Source organism: Giraffa tippelskirchi, chromosome 1 (assembly GCF_054371585.1).
Source record: "Giraffa tippelskirchi isolate mGirTip1 chromosome 1, T2T-mGirTip1v1.2.pri, whole genome shotgun sequence".
In the NCBI taxonomy this organism is placed as follows: domain Eukaryota; kingdom Metazoa; phylum Chordata; class Mammalia; order Artiodactyla; family Giraffidae; genus Giraffa; species Giraffa tippelskirchi.
In genome coordinates, this window is record NC_137275.1 from 74376087 (window position 1) to 74399861 (window position 23775).

A 23775-nucleotide genomic window follows, 5' to 3' on the forward strand; every position below is an offset into this window, starting at 1 on the left:
AGTTTGACTTGGCTGACTTTCAGCAGCTCACAGCAGACCGACGTCGACTTGGGCCAGTCGTGGCTTATGGGGATGTCCGCCCTCCCGAAGGCCATGGCGCGCAAACCAACGAGGGAACGCCTCGGCGGTGGACGAGAAATTTGGTACCTCACCAGAGGACTGAAGAGAGGTGGTGTTGCGTCGCTTGGGGCCATGAAGCGGTAGTTGTGACAACTAGGAGGGAGAACGGAATGCCAGCACTTAGCACTTTGCTGGGCAAAGGTATTGAAAGACATCAGGTTTCATTGCTATTCTTTGAAACATTCACAGTACATCGTTCTTCCTGACTGAGCAGGCATCTCGTGATCCCTTGAGAATGTTTTTTGGGTTTTTTAACTTTTTTTTGGCTGCGCCCCACAGGTTGTGAGATCTTAGTTCCCTGACCAGGGATGGAACCCCTGCCCCCTGTAGTGGAGCGAGAGTCCAAACCACTGAACAGCCAGGAAGTTCTCATTGAGGATGTTGATTCTTTCATTTGACAAGTGTAAGCATTGATATTTGTTTAGGGAGGACCTTTTGAATACCTGGCACTGGGATATAATCTTGAAGCAAATAGACATGATAGTTGCCTTCATAAAGCTGCCAGTCTAATTGAGGAGGAAGACGGAGAAGACAAATAGGTAAACAAGCCAATAAAATAATAACAAATCATGACAGGAAATGAAATAGACAAGGTGTGAGTATAGAGAATAATTGGAGGTTGAAGTTAGATAGGGAGGGTTCTTATGTAAGAACTTTATTACATTTAAAGGAAGAATGAGAAGATCAATCAGCCATGGAACCTGGAAAGAGATGACTGTTCTGGGCAGAGAAGACGCAGAGCAAATGTCCTGAGGTGAGACAGCTTGACATTTTGGGGGAACGGAAAGAAGGCCAGTGTGGCTCTAGTTTAGAGGGAGAGCGAGAGCAGCATGACGGAAGGAGAGAAGGCAGACGGAGTCCTGCTGATGTAACTAAGACTTGGAATTTCCTTTACATTTTAAATTTAATGAGACTCTATTGAGGCATTTTAGGCAAAGAAGCAAAAGAATCTGGTTTAGACTATAAATCGCTTTGGTTAATGTGCAGAGAACAGGCAGAATAGGGTATTGGGAAACTGGTTAAGAGACTAAATCAGAGGAGCTTCAAGGAGAGAGATGACCTGGTTTAAACTATGGTGATTCCATTGGAGGTAAAGAAAAGCTTAGAGACTGAAGATTTTAAAGATAAATTATTATTATTTGCTACATCTTTTTACTGTAATAGACTGTAAACCACAGTCGCATTGTTTTAATGTATTGGGTAGCCTGGTCCCAGGACAACTGTTTTGAATCCAGTTCATTGAGTATTCTCTTTAGAGAGTGATTCTGTTTTCATGGGCTATGTGCAGTTTTCTTTTTTAAAACCTTTTATTTCCATCAGAGAAGGCAATCTTATTTACGGAAAGCCCCTCTCCCACCATGTTTGTATGTGTATATACATATATCCATACGTATATCTTAAAAGTATATGTGTGCTAAGTCGCTCAGTTGTGTCCGACTCTTTGTGACCCCATGAACAGTAGCCCTAGGCCGCCAGTCTCCTCTGTCCATGGGATTTCCCAGGCAAGAATACTGGAGTAAATTGCCATGCCCTTCTCCAGGGGCTCTTCCTGACCCAGGGATTGAAGTCTCATCTCTTACATCTCCTGCATTGGTAGGTGGGTTCTTTACCACTAGTGCCAGCTGAGAAGTCTCTAAGTGTATACAGCTCAGTGAATTTTCACAATCTGAACACACCTGTGTATCCACTACCCAGATCAAGAAACAAAACATTATTTCCATCAAGGAACTCTGTCATACTGCCTCCCAGTCATTGCCTATCCTGACTTCCAACACCATAGATTAGTTTTGCCTCTTTTTGGACTAAGTATATATAGAATCATAAAGTATGCATTCTTTTGTGCTTGACTTCTTTACTCAACTTTATACTTTTGAGATCCTTCCATATAGTTGTCGATTATTGATGTTATTTCATTCTATAAGTGTACCTTTGAATTTACCTTTCTGAAGGATGTTAGGGTAGGTTTCAGTTTGGAGCTATTATAGATAGTGTTACTATAAACATACTAGTACATGTCTTTTGGCCTTTTCTTTTGATGGAACATTTTGGTGGCTGAGTTTTAAATACGATTAAGTTATTTTTGAATCTGTTCATCAGTAATGTAGTACTATATATTTCAATATCTCAAATATATAAACACCAGATCATGAAGGACTTGCTCTCACAAATGTGAAAACTTTTGGCAACAAGAACTGTTGATGTGAGAAATTTTAAGTTTGGAAGTCTAAAACATTCGGAATTACGTTTGCCATTTTGACCTTCTTTTTAAGCAGTCACAAACTACATGTCCACGATTTGAGAACATCATGATTTTGCTACATCTTTTTACTGTAATGGACTGTAAACCACAGTCATATGACAAGCAAGGTCAGTTAGGCTGTCCTGAAGAATGTGCAAATGTTTGCTACTAATACAGTCCTTGGCCTTGTATTTGAAAATGATACCATTCTTTATCCTACCACAGTTGTTTAGGAATAAAGCCAGCAATTTACTTCTTTTGAATTATATATTTCTGCTTTTTGACTCTCTGAAGCATGGAAAGAGAGCCAGTCTCAGAGATAACTACTATCAGCTGAGAGACTCATCTGCATAACAAGACAACCCTATTTACTGTACATTCCTACTCTCATATTCCTGTAACTTGTCTTCTCCACTCAGAAACCCCTTTTCCTTTGTTTTGCCTAAAATAGTACATAAACCTCAGTCATTTGGTCTCCTAGAGTCTTATTTCTTTATGAAATTTCCACACATACTTTCATAATTAAAACTGTTTTTCTCTTGCTGATTTGTTTTTGTCAGTTTAATTTCCATGGCCCCTAGGCAGAGAACCTAAGAAGGTAAAGGGAAACATTTTTTTTCTTTTGCTGCGTTAGAATTGGCAATTCTCCAAGTAAGAATATGTGCTACTTTTGGCCTCATGCTTAAAGCATGGGATATTAGGCTGTATTTTCCCACAGTTCAGGCAGTTCTATCCAGAAATGCTAGCCCAGCTGTCCCTTCTGTGTGTCACCAGAATAACTGTCAAAGCACTGACTCAAAGAAGTTTTACATCTTGTCTTTGGACCCTATTAAAACTTGTAGTGGTGATTTTATTTTAGAATATAATTGTTGCTCTTTTTCCACAAATAGGGAAAAAGTAAGCTTCACTCAGTACCAGTGTTACAGAGATCTAAATTATCTTTCCATTTCTACCTCTGACTTTTCTATTTGACCTTTCAAAAGCATGTTAATCACTCAGTTGTGTCTGACTTTTTGCGGCCCCATAGACTGTATGTAGCCTCTGTCCATGGAATTCTCCAGGCAAATATTCAAATATCCAATTAAATATTTGAATAAGGGGTTCTACTTGACCTTATTCAAATATTTAATCTCAATATACATCACTCTCATATAGAACTGTTGTGAGGAAAACTGCGTTTTATAAATGTAGAAAAGGTTATAAACAAAATTGCACTTTGTTACTTAAATTGCAAAAGCTCAAAATCAAGGAAATGAAATGTGATAGTCATTAACAACATTTGCAAATATTTCCTGCTCTTCACTTCCCAGGCAATTTCTATTCCCTTTGTGGGTGATGCTATGGGAAGACGGGGTACCTGTGACTAGTTTAGGTCAATGAGTTGTGAGTGGAGGCGACAGGGCTGCAGCATTTAATCTCCCTCTGCAAGACCCTTCAAGGCTTATTTCCCTCTGCCATTACAACCAACAAAGTTCCAGATCGTGTCTGCATCTTGAATTTGGGTTCCTGAGTAACTATGAAGAACAGAATCCTGCCGCCAACCCATCATAGCCAGATAGCCTGAGCAAGAAACAAATCTTGGTTGTTTTTGAAACCATTGGGTGTCATTTTGGGTGCTCCCCAAGAGGTCCAGTACCACAGACCTTTAGGTCTCCTCATAGAAAAGAATTTAGCGAGAGGCAAAGTGATAGATAAGAAGTGATTTACTAGAATAGGATGCTTGTGAGGCTAACAAGCAGGCAGGCAAGGGGGTACCATGCCCAGAGAACTTACTGGGCTACAGTTTTACAATCAAAGGAACAGTAGGGTGGGGGTGGGGGAGAAGAATTTCTTTGTCTTTCTTGAGTAGACATCATGCTTCCGTCATCAGTTCCTCCTCCAGGTTGAGCAGGGGAGTTTTCTTGTCCCTACATGGTCAAGCTAGGTCCACAAATTACTATTTTTTATGTGTGCAGAAGCACACATAAAAGCACGTCCTAGGGATCATTAACTTACTGAGCTCATTGAGCGGGATATGGGTCTCATGCCACCATTGTTTCATTGTTTTGGGGCATGTCTCATGTTTCTATTGCATGATTTTGTTGCTAAGCTAGACTGCTTGGTTTTGTGGTTAAGCAAACCTATTTTCTTGAGTAATCATTAATTTACAGAGGTCTCTCATACTTTTTCTACTTACAATCCCCTAGTGAGATTAATAATCACCTGAAGGGGTTTGTCCCTTCATTCTGTCCCTATCATTTTGAACCACTGATATTGTTTGTTACTGCATCTTGAACCAACTTAACCTAGCCTATCCTGACTCATACAAGTAGCTCCAACTTAATGTCATTTGGTTGAGTTTTTCTTGGGGCAATTTTAGTCAAAAAGAAATTTTCATTTAATTTTTCAGTAACTTTTCATGAAGTTCCTATGGGGTTTACAGCAATGAATGAACAGTATAAATGTCTCTGTTCTCATGAAAATTGGGAGGGGGCAAAGGAGACATTAGGCATATATCTAAGTATGATGAATGCTGTAATTGGAAAAGTATGACTTTCACTAAGTATTATTCTTAGAGTGCTGTGGTTCCTTTTCCCCTTTCTGTCTCTCTTTTAAATTAGAGATTATTCAGTTGCTGAATATTATGCAAGGCTACCTAGAAAAGAATGAGAAAGAAAAAAACAAGTTTCTAACTCTTGAGAAGTATCTTGGAATCATAGAAATGTACCTTACCTGGTCTGGAACCTTGATTCCAACATTGCTTTTGAACAGTGGGCAGCCTCAGACAAGTAGCAATCTTAGCTGTGTCTCTGATCAGATATAAAACAGCACTAAATATAACCTCCCCTGGCCAGACTTTCATAATTACTACAATAATTAAATTAAGCAGAGAATTAAGTGTCCCATAAAAAAGAAACAGTGTTATTATTCTTTGAAGATTTTACTTGAAATGCATTGGATGAGGCTATAAAGAACCAATTTAAAAAAAAAAAAAAGATTTGGTCTGCCTGTAAAGCAACAGATAAACAAATTAAAATTGTACTCTTCCAGCTGTGGGAAATTTTACAGAATGACACGGTAGAATTACACTTTCAACAATCTAAACTCAGTGTTCATTGCCAAGTAATATCTGCTAATGTAGTGCTATTAGGATATGGTTGAAACATGCCAAAAACCTCCTTGTAATCTTCACAAGAAATATTCAATACTTTTCTTGTCAGTAGAATGAAATGAATGTACAAATATCTAGTTTTATACAAGTGGATAAACAAAAGAAAAATGCATGCAACATTAAAAACTGCCATTGTCTGTGAGATCTGTAATTTCAAAAGTGTGTACACTTATAACTTGTTGGAAATACCTAGCATTCTAAACTCATTCCTCTTTTCTAAGTCTCATTTAGATTAGAGTTCAGAATCTCATCTCGAGGTAATGTTGTAAGAGATGATGAAAGGCACATTTGTCACTGGTTGTCAGGCAAACTAAAGCATGAGTTATTGGCATGTACAAACACATCTCCTTATTAGGTGCACAGAGTGGGTGTAGGTGCAGAACTGCTTTTCTATTGGTTAGTTTCCTTTCCAATGGCAGAACAGAAAGTATTTTTCTCCCATTTAATTAGCATATTCTGGGAAAGACTGTGTTTCTTTCCCTGGCAGTGTTAAATATAGTCTTGAAAACCAGCCTTTAGCATTTATCATTTAAAAGTTACTTTAACTTTGGGTGTTCTATATTTTTATGTACAAAAATACTCCAGAAAAGCTTTTGAAAATTCAGATAAATTAATAGCACACAATGATTATGCTATGAGAAGTTAGTAAGAGAGAGAGATTGGTTTTCTTGAGCATACTTTTATATACAGAAAATAAGAATTGACAATTATCTTCCCAGATTGAAACCAGGAAAAATAACTCCAGGTCTGAAAGGACAACAGAAATAGGGTTCCTGATCCTCATCCCACCTTTACATAGACCACAAGGAATAGGCAGAAAACTGGGAAGAGGGCAGAGTTATAGCACAGGAACAAAGGGGAGGGGACCAAGAGAGGGATATCAGTCTGCCCACATGAGGAACAGTCATATGGCCTGAAATGTGACCCAATGAAAACAGTATGGAAACAGAAGCTTAGTGCTCTTTGAACTGTATGTAACTGCATAATGCAAGCTTACATGATATTTTCTAAATGTTTTCTCATTCTCTGGCTTCCGCCTCCTCCTGTTTCATCCTACACCCACTGATACTATTTTGCATCGTATAGCAGTGTTTCACAAAGCTTCAGTAGCACCTTATTTCCAATAGTGTTAAATTTATAAAAGAAACACTAAGCTTCTACAGCTGGTATTCACAGTTTTCCATGGGCTGCTCCTACCCTTCAGCAAGCTTCTGACCCACTACTTCCCTAAACAGACACTCACTCCACCCAAACAGGTCATTGCCTACACTTGCTGTGAGGGTTCTGGCTCGCTTGCTCCCTAGCCTCTGCTCAAGGCAAACCTTAATTTTCTCCTCTTAGTTTTCTTAAACTTTCAGAAATGGAAGGATCAAAGTAAAAGTTTGGCTTGTGATTAATGACAGCTTGTGCTGTTAGAGAAGAACCAGAATCGAGTATCACTTCATGCTGCAAACAGAAATAATAATTGCTAACTGTATTAGAGTTCTCCAGAGAAACAAGCAATAGGATGTGTGGGTGTGTGTGTGGAGAGAGAGACTGAGATTTAAGGAATTGACTCTTGTGATGTGGAATCTGGCGAGTCCAAATCTGAATGGAGAGAACAGACCATGTATATATTCTCAAAGGAAAGGGCAAGCACAGAGGCCCTGTAGCAGAGTGGAAGGCTGGAGACCCAGGGAAGAGATGATGGGGCAGCTCATGTCTGAAGACAGTCTGGAAGCATATAGTCTTCTTCCTTGGGAGATATCAGTCTTTCTCTTAAGGCCTTTGACTGACTTGATGAGGCCCATCCACATTATGGGGGTAGAATCTGCTTTATTCAACTTAATGATTTAAATGTTAATTCTATCTAAAAATACCTTCACAAGTGAGCCGGGGCGCCGGGACTGCGTGAGGAGATGAAGCCGGCGGTGGATGAGATGTTTCCTGAGGGCGCCGGGCCGTATGTGGACCTGGACGAGGCAGGAGGCAGCACCGGGCTCCTGATGGACTTGGCAGCCAATGAGAAGGCGGTTCACGCAGACTTTTTTAACGATTTTGAAGATCTCTTTGACGATGATGATGTCCAGTGAGCTCTGTCCAGCGGTGCATTTGGTCAAGCTTCGCCACAGGGTGGTGTGGCAGGTCTCCTTAAAGGACAGTTTCAGGTGATTCCAGAGAACTTGTGGGAATCGACTGAAATTAGGAGATTAGCCAAGAAAGAGAAGAAGGTTTTAACCATCTGGAGGAGGTCTGTTAAACTCTGAATGTGGCCAGCTTTTGTCCTTAACTTCAGTTAAAATAAAGTGATGTTATTATTTGCAAAAAAAAATAAAAATAAAAAAATAAAAATAAAAATAAAAATACCTTCACAGAGAAACATCTGGTACCTTGACCTAGTCAAATTGGCAAATAAAATTAACTATCACACTAACCATGCAAATGCTTACTCTATCCAGGCACTGTTCTAAATTCTTTACATGTATTAACTCATTTAACCCTAATAATCCTATGAGATAGGGTTGTTATTATCTTTCCCATTTTAAAGATGAGGACCAGATAGATTAAGTAATTGCCTGAAGTTATATAGCTTATAAATTATGTCTTGCTGGGACTTGAATTTTTGCTGCCTGCCCCCAGAGTTTTATGTTCTTAACTGCGTGCTCAGTCACTCTGGTGTCCAACTCTTTGCGACCCTATGGACTGTAGCCCTCCATGCTCTTCTACTGTGCTAGTTATCTCTCAAGAAAGTTAAATTTAACTCACTGATACCTTATATGTTCTGCTTGCTGCCCCCATAAATATCTTTGCCTGCCATTAACATCTGTTAGAAATCAACTTTTTATAGTGAAAGTTACTCAGTAGTGTCCAACTCTTTGTGACCCCATGGACTGTACAGGCCATGGACATCTCCAGGCCAGAATACTGGAGTGGGTAGCCTTCATATGCTATGCTATGCTAAGTCGCTTCAGTCGTGTCCGACTCTGTGCGACCCCATAGACGGCAGCTCAGCAGGCTCCGCCGTCCCTAGGATTCTCCAGGCAAGAATACTGCAGTGGGTTGCCATTTCTTTCTCCAGTGCATGAAAGGGAAAAGTGAAAGTGAAGTCGCTCAGTTGGGTAGCCTTCATAGAAGCCTATATTTCTGACTACTTCATGCACCAGAAAAGAACATAGATTGTAGCTAAATGGAAAGAAGAAACAAAGAGAGAGCATTTCCTGTTTTACCAAGTAGGGATTAGATAGTATCATCTACTGGGGGCCTGCTGTGTTTAGAGAAAGTGCAGGGTTGAATACATCACTCTGAAGCTCTGAAATGAGAGAAAAGCAGCAGTTAGAGAGGAATACAGATTGAGCCTGAGAAGTAAACTTGCCTAAGACTAGCCTGGTGGCAAGAGCTTCAGTGGGCAGAAAAACATACAACAAAAAGTGCCCATTTTGCAGTGTGGTTTGCCACACTGGAATTATGAATTTACTTTGTTGTTAAAGGGAGAAGGAAATGGCAACCCACTCCAGTATTCTTGCCTGGAGAATTCCAGGGATAGAGGAGCCTGGTGGGCTGCCGTCTATGGGGTCTCACATTGTCGGACATGACTGAAGCAACTTAGCAGCAGCAGCAGCAGTTGTTGTTAAGGGACTGATGTAGAAATTTTTATTCCAGGAGTCTTGGTTTCTCAGTGGTGCCTGTGAGAAGGCAGAGCATATTGTTTACTGTTGATAAGGATCATAACGTAGTAATGTTTGCTACCAAGGACCTTTCACCTCTGTCTTCTTAACTCACTGACTACATTTGTAGCCTGGGAGAGGAAAGATCCCAGAAGTTTTCTGACTTGTCCAGAAGTCAATATGATCAAAGAAATTTAGAGACAGGAGGTTTCTGTGAACTATATTCCTCCTGTTCTCTCCTTCATTTTTCAGAAAAATGCCAACTCTGAGAGGTGAAGAGATTTGCCCAACATCACAGAGCTGGTAACTACAGACGGGAACTCTAGGCCAAATTTCTATATTCCAGGCAAATACTAATCCTACCTCTTCACACCATATGTAGTCAGAGTAGTTTTTTACTTTAGACAGCATAGGAAATGTTAGGGATTTTTATTATTCTCTGTCCTTGTCTAGCAATAGTTAGAACTGAACATGGAACAACAGACTGGTTCCAAATAGGGAAAGAAGTACATCAAGGCTGTATATTGTCACCCTGCTTATTTAACTTATATGCAGAGTACATCATGAGAAACACTGGGCTGGATGAAGCACAAGCTGGAATCAAGATTGCTGGGAGAAATATCAATAACCTCAGATATGCAGATGACACCACCCTTATGGCAGAAAGTGAAGAAGAACTAAAGAGCCTCTTGATGAAAATGAAAGAAGAGAGTGAAAAAGTTGGCTTAAAGCTAAACATTCAGAAAACTAAGATCATGGCATCTGGTCTCATCACTTCATGGCAAATAGATGGGGAAACAGTGGGAACAGTGGCTGACTTTATTTTGGGTGGCTCCAAAATCACTGCAGATGGTGACTGCAGCCATGAAATTAAAAGATGCTTACTCCTTGGAAGGAAAGTTATGACCAACCTAGACAGCATATTAAAAAACAGAGACATTACTTTGTCAACAAAGATCCATCAGTCAAGGCTATGGTTTTTCCAGTAGTCATGTACGGATATGAGAGTTGGACTATAAAGAAAGCTGAGCGCCGAAGAATTGATGCTTTTGAACTGTGGTGTTGGAGAAGACTCTTGAGAGTCCCTTGGACTTCAAGGAGACCAACCATTCCATCCTAAAGGAGATCAGTCCTAGGTGTTCATTGGAAGGACTGATGCTGAAGCTGAAACTCCAATACTTTGGCCACCTGATGTGAAGAGCTGACTCATTGGAAAAGACCGTGATGCTGGGAAAGATTGAGGGCAGGAATAGAAGGGGACAACAGAGGATGAGATGGTTGGATGGCATCACCGACTCAATGGACATGAGTTTGGGTAAACTCCAGGAGTTGGTGATGGACAGGGAGGCCTGGCATTTTGTGGTTCATGGGGGCACACAGAGTTGGACACAACTGAACGACTGAACTGAACTGAACTGAAACAGACAAAATTCTGTCCTTGTGAAACATACACTCTAGAGAAAGAAATAGAAAACAAAAAAGATAAATATGTTCTTTAATATTTATAACAGTGAATGGTCTATTTAAAAAAAAGAAATGATGACTAATGGGCTAGAGAAAGGAATATGTGCTCTTTGAGGTGAGGAAGTGAGGGAAAGCCTGGCACTGGGGGGCAAAAGCCATAATGAAGGGAGAGAACAGATGCATACATACATTTGAAGGAAAAATATTCCAGGCAGAGGAAAGGGCAAGCGCAAAGGCCCTGCAGCAGAATGGCAAAGAAGCTTGCAGGATGGGAACATATTTAATGAGTGTGGCTCAGCTGGTAAAGAATCTGCTTGCAATGCAGGAGACCTGGGTTTGAACCCTGGGTTGGGAACATCCCCTGGAGAAGGGAAAGGGAAAGAATACCCACTCTAGTATCCTGATGTAGAGAATTCCATGGACTGTATATTTCATGGGGTTGTAAAGAGTCAGACACAACTGAGCAACTTTCACTTTCACTTTACCACTAACCCAGGTGGTGCTAGTGATAAAGAACCCTCTTGCCAATGCAGGTGGACACAAGAGATATGGGTTCGATCCCTGGGTTGGGAAGATCCTCTGGAGGGAGGCACGGCAACTCATTCCAGTATTCTTGCCTGGAGAAGTCCATGTATAGAGGAGCCTGGTGGGCTACGGTCCATGGGGTCACAAAGAGTTGGACACGACTGAGAGCTTAACACTTTCACTTCACGTTCCATAGAAAGAATATGACCAATCTCAAAAGGCAAGAATGGCCTTGGGAGAAACACTCTACAGAGTGTGGGCCATCTCAGAAAGCCTGGAGGCCTGAAAATATGGGGTGGTTAGATTTTATGGGTTGGATAATTGCATAGGCTAATGATTGGTAGGATTATTCCAACTATTTTGGAGAAAGGGCAGAGATTTAGGAATTGGATCACCGCCCACTTTTTGACCTTCTATGTTCAGCCTCAGAACTGTCATGGTGCTGGTGTGTGTGTCATTTAGATACTAATGTGTTACAATGAGCATATAATGAGGCTCAAGGTCCATTGGAAGTCGAATCTTCTGCCATCTTGGACCTAGCTGGTTTTAACCAGCCTTTGTCATGTCTTTTGGCTATGTTATTCTTTCAAAGATCATGCCCAGCCCCCTTCCCTCCTGTTTCAGTTCCAGGGAGAAATCAAGGCGAAAGACATATACTGAGGAGTCATCAGTGTGCAAATGAAATTTTTTTTAAGATTTATTTATTTGTTTATTTATTTATATTTGGCTATGCTGGCTCTTTATTGCTCTGCGCAGGCTTTCTCTAGTTGTGGCAAGCAGGGGCTACTCTTCATTGTGGCTTCTCATTGCAGTGGCTTCTCTTGTTATGAAGCATGGGCTTCAGTACTTTTGGCATGAGGGCTTTAGTGGTTGTGGCTCAGAGGCTCTAGGGTGCTGGCTCAGTAGTTGTAGCATGTGGGCTTAGTTGCTCTGAGGCATGTGGGATCTTCCCAGACCAGGGGTTAAACCTGTGTCCCCGAATTGGTAGGCATACTCTTAACCACTTGGCCACCAAGGAAGCCCCTGCAGATGGAATTTAAAGCCATGAAACTGAGATCACCTAGGGAGTAAGATGGATGGAGAAGAGAGGATGCTGGATATCATAGCCATGGGATTTTGTAGAATTTAGAGGTTGGTAAAAGGAAGAAATCCAGGCAAAGGAGGCTAAGAAGGAATAGCCATGAGGTAGGAGGAAAACCATTTTTTTTAAAAAGTGAGAGAAAAGCAATAAAGAAAATTTCAAGAGGGAAAGTGTAAGCAGTGGTATCAAATATAGATAGAGGTTGAAGACCCAGACAAGAGCGGTGTCAGTGCAGTGGGGGCACATAAACCTGATTGCATGAGTTAAAGAGAGAATGAGTAGAAAGGGAGCAAACAATCTAAAAGTACTTGATGAGTTTTATTTTAATATGGGACATTGGAATGAGGCAGTAACAGAGGGGAATTTTTTTTAATGTAAAATATTACACATATACACATATAGCACATATGCATGCTGATGAGAACAATTTTGAAGGAAGTCAAAGATTGACTTGTAAAAAAACGAAAGAAGGAAAGGAGCAAATTAGTCATCTAGGATGGGGGAGGAGTTGGAGGACCCAGAAGAGTTAGCAGGGTAGCTGGACAGCTCTCAGGACCCACTTGAGGTTAGGTTCATGAATTTGGTGTGAGACTAGTGTATTAATGTCCTCCTCCAGCTGTATTCCGCTACTTGGGTACAGAGGCAGATCAGATGAAGAGTTAAATTTGACTAGGTGAAGATTTAGTGTTAGTCGCTCAGTTGTGTTGGACTCTTTGCAACCCCATGGACTGTAGCCCACCAGGCTCCTCTGTCCATGGAATTCTCCAGGCAAGAATACTGGAGTGGGTAGCCATTCCGTTCTCCAGGTGATCTTCCTGAGTCAGGGGTTGAACCTGGGTCTCCTGCATTCCAGGCAAATTCTTTACCAACTGAGCTACCAGGGAAGCCCATAAGATTTACATAGGTAAGAATTACCTATGTGAATATAACAAAGTGGGGAATTGAGAAACTATAACAATGGGCCATGGAATCCAAGCTGGATAAACAGAGGAGAGAGCATGAGTGGTGCCATGGAAATTAAAAAGCTGGCAGAGTCAATCGATTGGGGATACTGGCCGTTGTACAAACCTAGAAGAGTGTCCTTTTTTTTTTCAATATACCCTAAAATGTGAATGATTGGTGAATAGCATATAAAAGTAACCTTGTATGCATTTAATGAGAAGAAAGATGTTTCTTAACACAAATAAATGAATCCCTAATGGGCAAATTCTAGAGGTATTTGATAGGACAATGGGAGAATATTGAAGGAAAGAGCCTCAATAATATAATTTAAGGACATCCCCATTTGATATAAGTATAAGGCTGACAGTGCTCCATGGGGTCCTCAATATGCAGTGACTTGTTGCTTTCTCTGTACTAAAAGGGAGTTATTCATCAACCAGAAGTCTAGCAAGATGAAGTAGAGACTCACTTGATCTTGAAAGATCAAGACATATTATACAAAGAATACTGGACTAGAATTTGTGTTACTAACTTCTTTGTTAATATATTTTCCACAAGAAGGAACATGAGGGAAGGTGGACTATCTTAATAATTGACTTCAGTCACCATTAAGCAGCCACAGTGAGTTCTATAGATAGATAGAATTTATAAATCCTAGGTGTATGGGGACTGAGCATGAAAAATTATAGGGTATATATAAATAATGAATACCAAAAATATTAACAAAAGTGCTGACAATAGAAATGGATAGATCAGGCCTAAGTAAATAGATTTACTAGTGTAGTCATTACCGAGAAACTAATTTCATTGCTTCCAGGAAATAAAATCCACCATGTATTGTGGCACAGACAGCTAGACACCCAATTCAGTATCCATTCTCCTTAGTAACAGACCCCTCCCTGATTTTTATCTGGGCATACTGGTGGCAAAAAGAAAACATTATTTCCTAGCCACTCTTATAATTAGTTTGGTCTAGCTATTAAATTCATGCCATAAGATGCAAGTAGAAGCACATGGACCTTCAGAAAGCCACAACACGAAGGAGGTATGTCTTTCTGTCATTCTCCTTTTCTGGACTATGGACATGATGGCTGGAACTTAAGAATCATTCTGGATAATAGTATGACAAGATAGAGATGGCAGAGCAGTAAGATAGGAGGTTGGATCTTTGGTGAACTGATCTATGGAGTAACCATAACAACCCTTTCTGTCAGAGCTGCAAAATCTGATCACAACAAGCACATACATTTATCATTGCAGATGCCACAGTCTCTAGCATAGTATTTTACACACAATAATCACTCAGTAAATATTTGGTGAATAAGTACCAAATTGTACCATTTGTGATGGGGGTTTTGCTTCTGAAAGTGCTGTTTTAGTGGAGACTTGAATGGTATTTCCCCAAATGTAGCAGGTTGTTTTTTTTTTTTTTCTGTTGCCTTTAGATGAGCCTCTAAATGACACGTGCATGCTAAGTCACTTCAGTCATGTCTGACTCTGTGTGACCCCATGGACTGTAGCCTGCCAGGCTCCTCTGTCCATGAGATTCTCCAGGTAAGAAATTGGAGTGGGTTGCCCTGCCCTCCTCAAGGGGATCTTCCTGACCCAGGGATCGAACCCAGGTCTCCTACATTGCAGGCTGATTCTTTACCATCTGAGCCACCAGGGAAACCCAAAAGTGACATATATAGAAGTGAATACAAGACGGGATGTAGATTTTATTCACAAATCTTTGCAAAATATTTGCTCTTAAAAATTGCCTTCAGTATCAGTTATTGGCATGTGACAAGTAACCCAAATAATCATCAGCTTAAAACAACAGTCATTTATTATTATGTTCTAGTTTTTGCAGCTTGGCTGAAGTTCAGCCGACCTAGGTTTGGTTCAGCTGGGTAGCTCTGCATCTCACTACAGGTCTGCAGGTTAGCTGGATCAGCTCTCTTCAGAGTATCTCACCTTCTCGGGCAAGTGGCCCTTCTTCTCATGATAATGATAAGAGCACAAAAAGAGGAAGCACTCAAGGATTGTTTAGGCCTAGACTTGGAACTCGTGCATAGTCTCTGTTGTCTACGTACCATTGGCCAAAGCAAGTCACATGGCCTAGTAGGTTCAGTATGACCATCAGGTACTTTTGACTCCTCCCATCAAGAGGTAGTTTATTTTACACAGATATTTTTTACCTCTTGAAGATGGGCTTGTGACTTGCTTTGACCAATAGAATTTGATAGAAGTTAAGTTTGTTATATATATATACATATTTGGCTGTGCTGGGTCTTCATTGCTGCGTATGGTCTTTCTCTAGTTGTGGCAAGTGGGGGCTACTAGTTGCGGTGCATGGGCTTCTCATTGTGGTGGCTTCGCTTGTTGCAGAGCATGGGTTCTACAGCATATGGGCTTCAGTAGTTGTGACTCGCAGGCTCTATACTTGTGGTACACAAGTTTAGTTGCCCTGTGGCATGTGGAAGCTTCCCGGACCAGGGATGAGACTCATGTCCCTTGCATTGGCAGGCAGATCTTTAACCACTGGACCACTGGGGAAGTCTGGAAGTGAAGTCTTGTCCCTCAGTGAGCCCTAGCTTAAAATGGACTTGTATTTCCAACCTCACCCTCTTGGGATGCTACAACCACTACATGAGGATGAGGAAACCCAACTCAGTTGAGCCTCTTCATGGATGAAAGCTCATATGGAGAAAAGCCTGACCATCTCAACTGTCCAAGCTCAGGCCCCAGGCTCTCTATCTAGCTAAATGTAACTTTATGAATGAGCCCAAGTCAGAGCAGCAAAAGAATTCCCATTCAAACCATAGGATTGTTACAGAGCTATTTTAAGTCACTGATTTGGTGTGCAGCAATAGATAAATAATACATATATCTAAGAACAGAGTCAAGGCACAGGGACGTATACTCTGCAACAGGTAAGCGTGTGAATACAGAGAGGGGTAAAGAATTGAGACCAACAAATCAAGCCACTCTAGTGTATGATATCTGACTTCCGATTATTTTAAATATAGATTGATCTTTAGTTGTTAGTGGCTTTGGACATTTTAAATTTGTTTTCTTACTCCCCAGCCCATTCTATCTTCATGATAGTTTATCTTCAGTTCTTCCATTTCTGTCCTCACATACTGTTGCCCTATCATAAGGTGGGGTCTATTTCTGCACACCCTTCATCCTGGGCTGGCCTGAAACTGCTTTAAGCAATAAAATACAGGGAAGCAACATTGTCTCAACTCCTAACCTTTTAGAAGCCTGGAAGCTTCCATGTCCTGCCTTTTGGAAGCCTGCCACCTTGTAAGAAATACAACCACAGAGGTAAGGTGCTGTGAGAAACCAAGTTTCTGATATTTGTTGAAGACAAATGATCAGTTACACATATGTTTTATAAGGTTGTAGTTTGCATTCAGTTTTTTCAGATGATGGACACCATATTTTGTTTTTTCACTCACCAGGTGATAGCCATGCCAGGGGGATTATGAATAATGCTGCTGTGAACATTCACCTGCAGGTTTTTGTGTGGATACATATTTTCATTATTTTGAGGAACACCCCTATGAGTGGAATTGCTAGGTCATATGGTAACTGCTACACACAAAATTTGATTTCTTTTCCTAAAAGAATACATTTTTTTTTTAAAAAAATCTGAATCTGTGATGGAATTTAGAGGGTCAGAATTCCTTGAAAAATGCAAGACATTCTTTAAAATATGGTGTGTTGGAGGAATTATTAATAGTATAACATGATTAAAACATAGTATAACCATAGTATAACATGATTAAAAATTTCCATCCAATCATATAAACCATAAAACAAACCAGAAAGGAAGACAGGAAGCCATAGTATGTCTATTAATATAAATGATGTCATGTGCTTATTCCTGGATCCTCATCTGACCCTGTCTTCCCCTATCTCTAGGGCAGCTCTGCTCTGCCCCCTTGCCCTCCACATGAGACAGCTCAAGGGACCACTATCTCCCCTCAGATCTCTGATCACCCAGCAGTATGTTAGAGGGATGTTCCCTGATCACCAGCCTAAAATAGCTGTCCCCCACCATCTATCTCCTTGCCAGACCCCATCTCCAGAGCATTTATCAGCACCTCAGATGTTTTCTCACTCATTGATTTATGTTTGTCATTCCCCCAGACTGTTAGTTCTGTGGAAGGTGAAGTTTTGTTTAAACTGTAATATCCCTCAAACCTAGAACAGAGCCAAATGCTCAAGTGTATTTATTAACTGAATGGGTGAATGAATGAATGAATGAATGAGGAGTCCTTCTTTTCCTTGCAAAGCCTTTGCTGCATCGAAGATTACACTATGGGTAACTGCATCAAGCAAATACCATGTGAAGTTGGCCACTGTCAGAAAATGCCAAAGGACGTTAGTCAGTTCACCTCTGAGCCATGGAAGCAGAAAAGAAAACGGAATTTAAAAGCAACCTAAATACTTCTCTTCTTACTTCATGACATGGTTTCTGCTGCTTCCCTCTTTAGCAGTTTTGGCTTTTTATACCCTTCAGTGTTTGCTGTTCTTTACCTCACACCTTGTGTGGCACAGAATAGTAGGGCTGGTTAAAAAGCCTCAGGTCTGAAGAAGCCTTAATTATTGGTTCAGAAAGAGCTCAGCCTGATTATTTCTACAAGAGTCCTTTCAAAAGTCTAAATCAGAAGGCAAATATCTACCTGGCTTTCTCTTCCGTGTTTTCTTTATATAACACTGGCATCCTTATCTGTCTTTAAAAGGCCTTGTTTTCATCTCTTGTCATTTCTTTCACATTCGCCTCCACTTTTTCCATCTTTGGCCCTATCTAAACTCAAGGACAAGTGTAGACAGCTGTAGCAGGAGAGGCCCGTACTTTTGTGTCACTTTATGTTTTATGCCACATCTTTTAATTACTTCCTTACCTCAGTTCACTTATATTGAGCAAATGTTTGTGGAGTAACTACTATGCTGGATACTTGCTAGGCCTTGGGGACTCTAAAATAATCAAGCAATTCCTGCTTCTAATATTTTGCAGTTTTAGCAGTCTCCATTCCATTCATTTGTGTCAGAATTGTAAGCTTCTTAAGGTTTCTCTACGGACTTAGAATAGCTTACACACAGGAAGTATTCACTGGTTTGAGAAATTAAACTGAATTGGTAACCAACCTAAAATTTGTTTTCTTTCCTCTACTCCTCTTCAGTCTAATCTATGTCTACCTGTGATACAATCATAAATACATATTTGGTCTTTGTCCCCAGATCCCAACACAGAGCTCCTAAATTCCTTAGAATTTCCTGAGTGAGAGGAACATCTTCTGTTCTAATGAGATGACACTTGCTTGGCCTCTAGATAGCTTCAGGATGGGGACTAGTTGCCAAAAGAGCAAGACTTGCTTAGAAGTTTACAACTTTCAACCCCCAGGGAGGGGAGAGGGTTCGGAGATTGAGCTCATCACCAGTGCTCATGATTTGATCAGTCATACTTGCATAATGAAACCTCCATGAACCCCCCTAAATGATGAGATTCTGGGAGCTTCTACGTTGGTGAATACATGGAGGTGCTGGGAGGGTGGTCCCAGAGAGGGCATGGTAGCTCTGCAGCCCTTGTCCCTTGCCTAGCTCTATGCATCTCTTCTATTTGGGCATTCCTGGATTGTACCCTGAAAATCAATAACAATAACTAAACAATTTTCCTGGGTTCCATGAGCCATTCTAGCAAATTACCAAACCTGGCGGGGGGTGGGTGGATCATGGGAACCACTCTCCCAGGTATGGTAGAAGTTGTTTAGAAGTACAAGTGACAACTTGAAATGGGGAGCAGACTTGGGAGACTGCACTAAATCCAGGTAATTAGTATAAGAATAGAATTGAATTGTGGCACACCTATTTGGTATCCAGAGAGTTGGAGAACTGGTTGGTGTTGGAAAAAAAAACACCTCACATTTGGTGTCAGAGGGTTGTGAGAAAAAACTCTTGGGTATATACCTAGTAACTGCTGGATTATTTGCATTCAGAGTATATAAAGAATTGTTGCAATTCAATAATAAAAAGACAAGCAAATTTAAAATGGGCAAAAGATCTGAATAGATATTTCTCCAAAGAAGATATACAAATAGTCCATTAAAGCACATGAAAAGATGCCCGACATCATTAGTCATTCAGTTCAGTTCAGTTCAGTCGCTCAGTCGTGTCTGACTCTTTGCGACCCCATGAATCGCAGCACGCCAGGCCTCCCTATCCATCACCAACTCCCGGAGTTTACACAAACCCATGTCCATCGAGTCGGTGATGCCATCCAACCATCTCATCCTCTGTCGTCCCCTTCTCCTCCTGCCCTCAATCCTTCCTAGCATTAGGGTCTTTTCCAATGAGTCAACTCTTCACATGAGGTGGCCAAAGTATTGGAGTTTCAGCTTCAACATCAGTCCTTCCAATGAACACCCAGGATTGATCTCCTTTAGGATGGATTGGTTGGATATCCTTGTAGTCTAAGGGACTCTCAAGAGTCTTCTCCAGCACCACAGTTCAACAGCATCAATTCTTCGGCGCTCAGCTTTCTTCACCGTCCAACTCTCACATCCATACATGACCACTGGAAAAACCATAGCCTTGACTAGATGGACCTTTGTTAAAAAGTAATGTCTCTGCTTTTAAATATGCTATCTAGGTTGGTCATAACCTTCATTCCAAGGAGTAAGCATCTTTTAATTTCATGGCTGCAATCACCATCAGCAGTGATTTTGGAGCCCAAAAAAATAAAGTCTGATACTGTTTCCACTGTTTCCCCATCTATTTGCCATGAAGTGATGGGCCCAGATGCCATGATCTTAGTTTTCTGAATGTTGACCTTTAAGCCAACTTTTTCACTCTCCTCTTTCACTTTCATCAAGAGGCTCTTTAGTTCTTCTTCACTTTCTGCCATAAGGGTGGTGTCATCTGCATATCTGAGGTTATTGATATTTTTCCCGGCAATCTTGATTTCAGCTTCTGTTTCTTCCAGCCCAGCATTTCTCATGATGTACTCTACATATAAGTTAAATAAGCAGGGTGACAATATACAGCCTTCACATACTCCTTTTCCTATTTGGAACCAGTCTGTTGTTCCATGTCCAGTTCTAACTGTTGCTTCCTGACCTGCATACAGGTTTCTCAAGAGGCAGGTCAGGTGGTCTGGTATTCCCATCTCTTTCAGGATTTTCCACAGTTTATTGTGATCCACACAGTCAAAGGCTTTGTCGTAGTCAATACAGCAGAAATAGATGTTTTTCTGGAACTCTCTTGCTTTTTTGATGATCCAGTGGATATTGGCAATTTTATCTCTGGTTCCTCTGCCTTTTCTAAAACCAGCTTGAACATCTGGAAGTTCACGGTTCACGTATTGCTGAAGCTTGGCTTGGAGAATTTTGAGCATTACTTTACTAGTGTGTGAGATGAGTGCAATTGTGTGGTAGTTTGAGTATTCTTTGGCATTGCCTTTCTTTGGGATTGGAATGAAAACTGACCTCTTCCAGTCCTGTGGCCACTGCTGAGTTTTCCAGATTTGCTGGCATATCGAGTGCAGCACTTTCACAGCATCATCTTTCAGTATTTGAAATAGCTCAACTGGAATTCCATCACCTCCACTAGCTTTGTTCGTAGTGATGCTTCCTAAGGCCCACTTGACTTCACATTCCAGGATGTCTGGCTCTAGGTGAGTGATCACACCATGGTGATTATCTGGGTCTTGAAGATCTTTTTTGTACAATTCTTCTGTGTATTCTAGCCACCTCTTCTTAATATATTCTTCTTCGTTTAAGTCCATACCATTTCTGTCCTTTATCGAGCCCATCTTTGCATGAAATGTTCCCTTGGTATCTCTAATTTTCTTGAAGAGATCTCTAGTCTTTCCCATTCTGTTGTTTTCCTCTATTTCTTTGCATTGATTGCTGAGGGAGGCTTTCTTATCTCTCCTTGCTATTCTCTGGAACTCTGCATTCAGATGGGAATATCTTTCCTTTTCTCCTTTGCTTTTCGCTTCTCTTCTTTTCCCAGCTATCTGTAAGGCCTCCTCAGACAGCCATTTTGCTTTTTTCCATTTCTTTTCCATGGGGATGGTCTTGATCCCTGTCTTCTGTACAATGTCATGAACCTTTGTCCATAGTTCATCAGGCACTCTATCAGGTCTAGTCCCTTAAATCTATTTGTCACTTCCACTGTATAATCATAAGGGATTTGATTTAGGTCATACCTGAATGGTCTAGTGGTTTTCCCTACTTTCTTCAATTTAAGTCTGAATTTGACAATAAAGAGTTCATGATCTGAGCCACAATCTGCTCCCAGTCTTGTTTTTGCTGAGTGTATAGAGCTTCTCCATCTTTGGCTGCAAAAATATAATCAGTCTGATTTCGGTGTTGACCATCTGGTGATGTCCATGTGTAGAGTCTTGTCTTGTGTTGTTGGAAGAGGGTGTTTGCTATGACCAGTGCGTTCTCTTGGCAAAACACTATTAGCCTTTGCCCTGCTTCATTCTGTACCCCAAGGCCAAATTTGCCTCTTACACCATTAGGTAAATGCAAATTAAAGCCAGGATTAGATGCCACTTCCCACATGCTAGAGAAGGAAATGGCAACCCACTCTAGTGTCCTTCCCTGGAAAGTCCCATGGACAGAGGGACCTGGCAGGCTACAGTCCATGGGGTAGCAAAGAGTCGGACATGACTGAGCAACTAACACTTCCCACCTGCTAGGATGGTTATAATAAAAAACATGGACAATAGCAAGTGTAGACAAGGATGTGGAAGAATCTGAACCTTCATACATTGCTGGTAAGAATATAAAATTGTACAACTACAATGGAAAACAATTTGGCAATTGCTAAGGTTGGGCATAGAGTTACCATTTGACCCAGCAGTTCCTAGTGTATACTCAAGAGAAATTAAGACACATCCACACAACAGTATGTACATACATGTACATAACAGCATTCTTTATAACAGCCAAAGAGTAGAAATAACCCAAGTGTCCATCAGCTGATGAGTAGATAAAGAAAATGTGGTACATCCATACAGTGGGGTATTATTCAGGAATAAAAAGAATTGAAGTACTGACACATGCTATGACATGGATGAATTTTGAAAACATTATGCTAAGTAAAAGAAGCCAGTCTCAAAATACCACATATGGTGTGATTCCATTTATGTGAAATGTCCAGAATAGGCAAATCTATAGAGACAGAAAGCAGCATCATGGTTGCCGAAAACTGAGGAGTGTCAGAGTTTGGGGGAGTAGTGGAGAATGAATACTGATGGGTTGATGGATAAAGGGTTTCTTTGGGGGGTGGTGATTAAAGTATTCTTAAAGTAATGGTGGTGATGGCTGCACAACTCTGTGAATACATTAAAAACCGCTGAACGGTGTACTTTAAATGGGTGAATTATATAGTTTGTGGATTATATATCCATCTGGCTGTTTAAGAAGTTGTATCGGCCTTCTCAGGGAACAGGGCAAGGAATGCGCCTAAAATGGCAGGTTCAATCTGACTCTTCTCAGTTCATGGACTTTACCATGGATTATTCACTTAATATAAGCAAGAATCACAGTACTCAGAGAAATGCAAAGTGAAACATTCACAAGGATATCACTTCATACCTTTAAGGCTGACAAAAAATCATAAATGTGGATCCTGTCAAGGGTTGAAAGAGACGTGGGAAAAGAGGAACATACTCTCCTCCACTGCCAGTGGGCATCTAACCTGGTGCAACCATTCTGGAGAAATAATCTGTCATAACTTGGTCTAATGAAGAAGGCACATTTTCTATGATCTAGTAATTCTACTCCTGGTATATTTTCCAAATACATTTTTACATGGGTATATGTTGAAACATCCCTGGAGAAGAGAATGGCAACTCACTCCGGTATTCTTGACTGGAGAATATCACCAACAGAGGAGCCTGGAGGGCTACCGTCCATAGGGTCACAAAGAATCAAGCATGACTGAGAAACTAACACACACACACATACACACACACACACACACACACACACGTGGGAACATGCTCAAAGATATTCATGGCATCACAGCCCAAGGTGAAAGGGGTTGGAGTCTATCTCAGTGCTCATCCTGGGAGAAGACAGGTCATATATGATGCACATGCAGGAATCTAATGGCTTCATGAGTAGCCTCACATTGTTGTTGTCTAGTGACTATGTCATGCCAGACTCTTTCAGCCCCATGAACTCCAGCACACTAGGCTTTCCTGTCCTTCACTGTCTCCCAGAGTTTGCTCAAACTCATATCCATTGAGTTGGTGACACCAGCGAATCTTCTCATCTCTGTCATCCCCTTCCCCTCTTGCCCTCAATCTTTCCCAGCTTCAGAGTCTTTTCCAATAAGGCAGCTCTTCACATAGAGTGGCCAAAGTATTGGAGCTTCATCTTCAGCATCAGTCCTTCTAATGAATATTCAGGGTTGATTTCCTTTAGGATTGACTAGGTTGATCTCCTTGCAGTCCACAGGACTCTCAACAGTCTTCGCCAGCACCAAAATATGAAAGCAACAGTACTTCGACACCCAACCTTCTTTATGGTCCACCTCTCACATCCATACATGGCTACTGGAAAAACCAGGGCTTTGACTATATGGGCCTTGTCAGCAA

General features: G+C 40.9%; 2 protein-coding genes across 3 annotated transcripts in view; both read left to right on the top strand.

Annotated features, from left to right (window-relative positions):
• The first annotated feature begins 34 nt into the window (after window positions 1-34).
• The window catches only part of HERC6 (HECT and RLD domain containing E3 ubiquitin protein ligase family member 6), a 138230-nt gene continuing 114489 nt past the window's right edge, over window positions 35-23775 (top strand). For both annotated transcript variants that reach the window (XM_081593931.1, XM_081593940.1), the window contains exon 1: window positions 35-261. In XM_081593931.1, the coding sequence (XP_081450057.1) occupies window positions 231-261 (31 nt within the window). In that variant the 5' untranslated portion in view covers window positions 35-230. The remainder of the gene's footprint in view (window positions 262-23775) is intronic.
• LOC145546669 (COP9 signalosome complex subunit 9) lies at window positions 7382-7923 on the top strand. The gene has a single exon (XM_081594167.1). It carries the CDS (start codon window positions 7409-7411, stop codon window positions 7580-7582), a length of 174 nt encoding a protein of 57 aa, XP_081450293.1. The 5' UTR covers window positions 7382-7408; the 3' UTR covers window positions 7583-7923.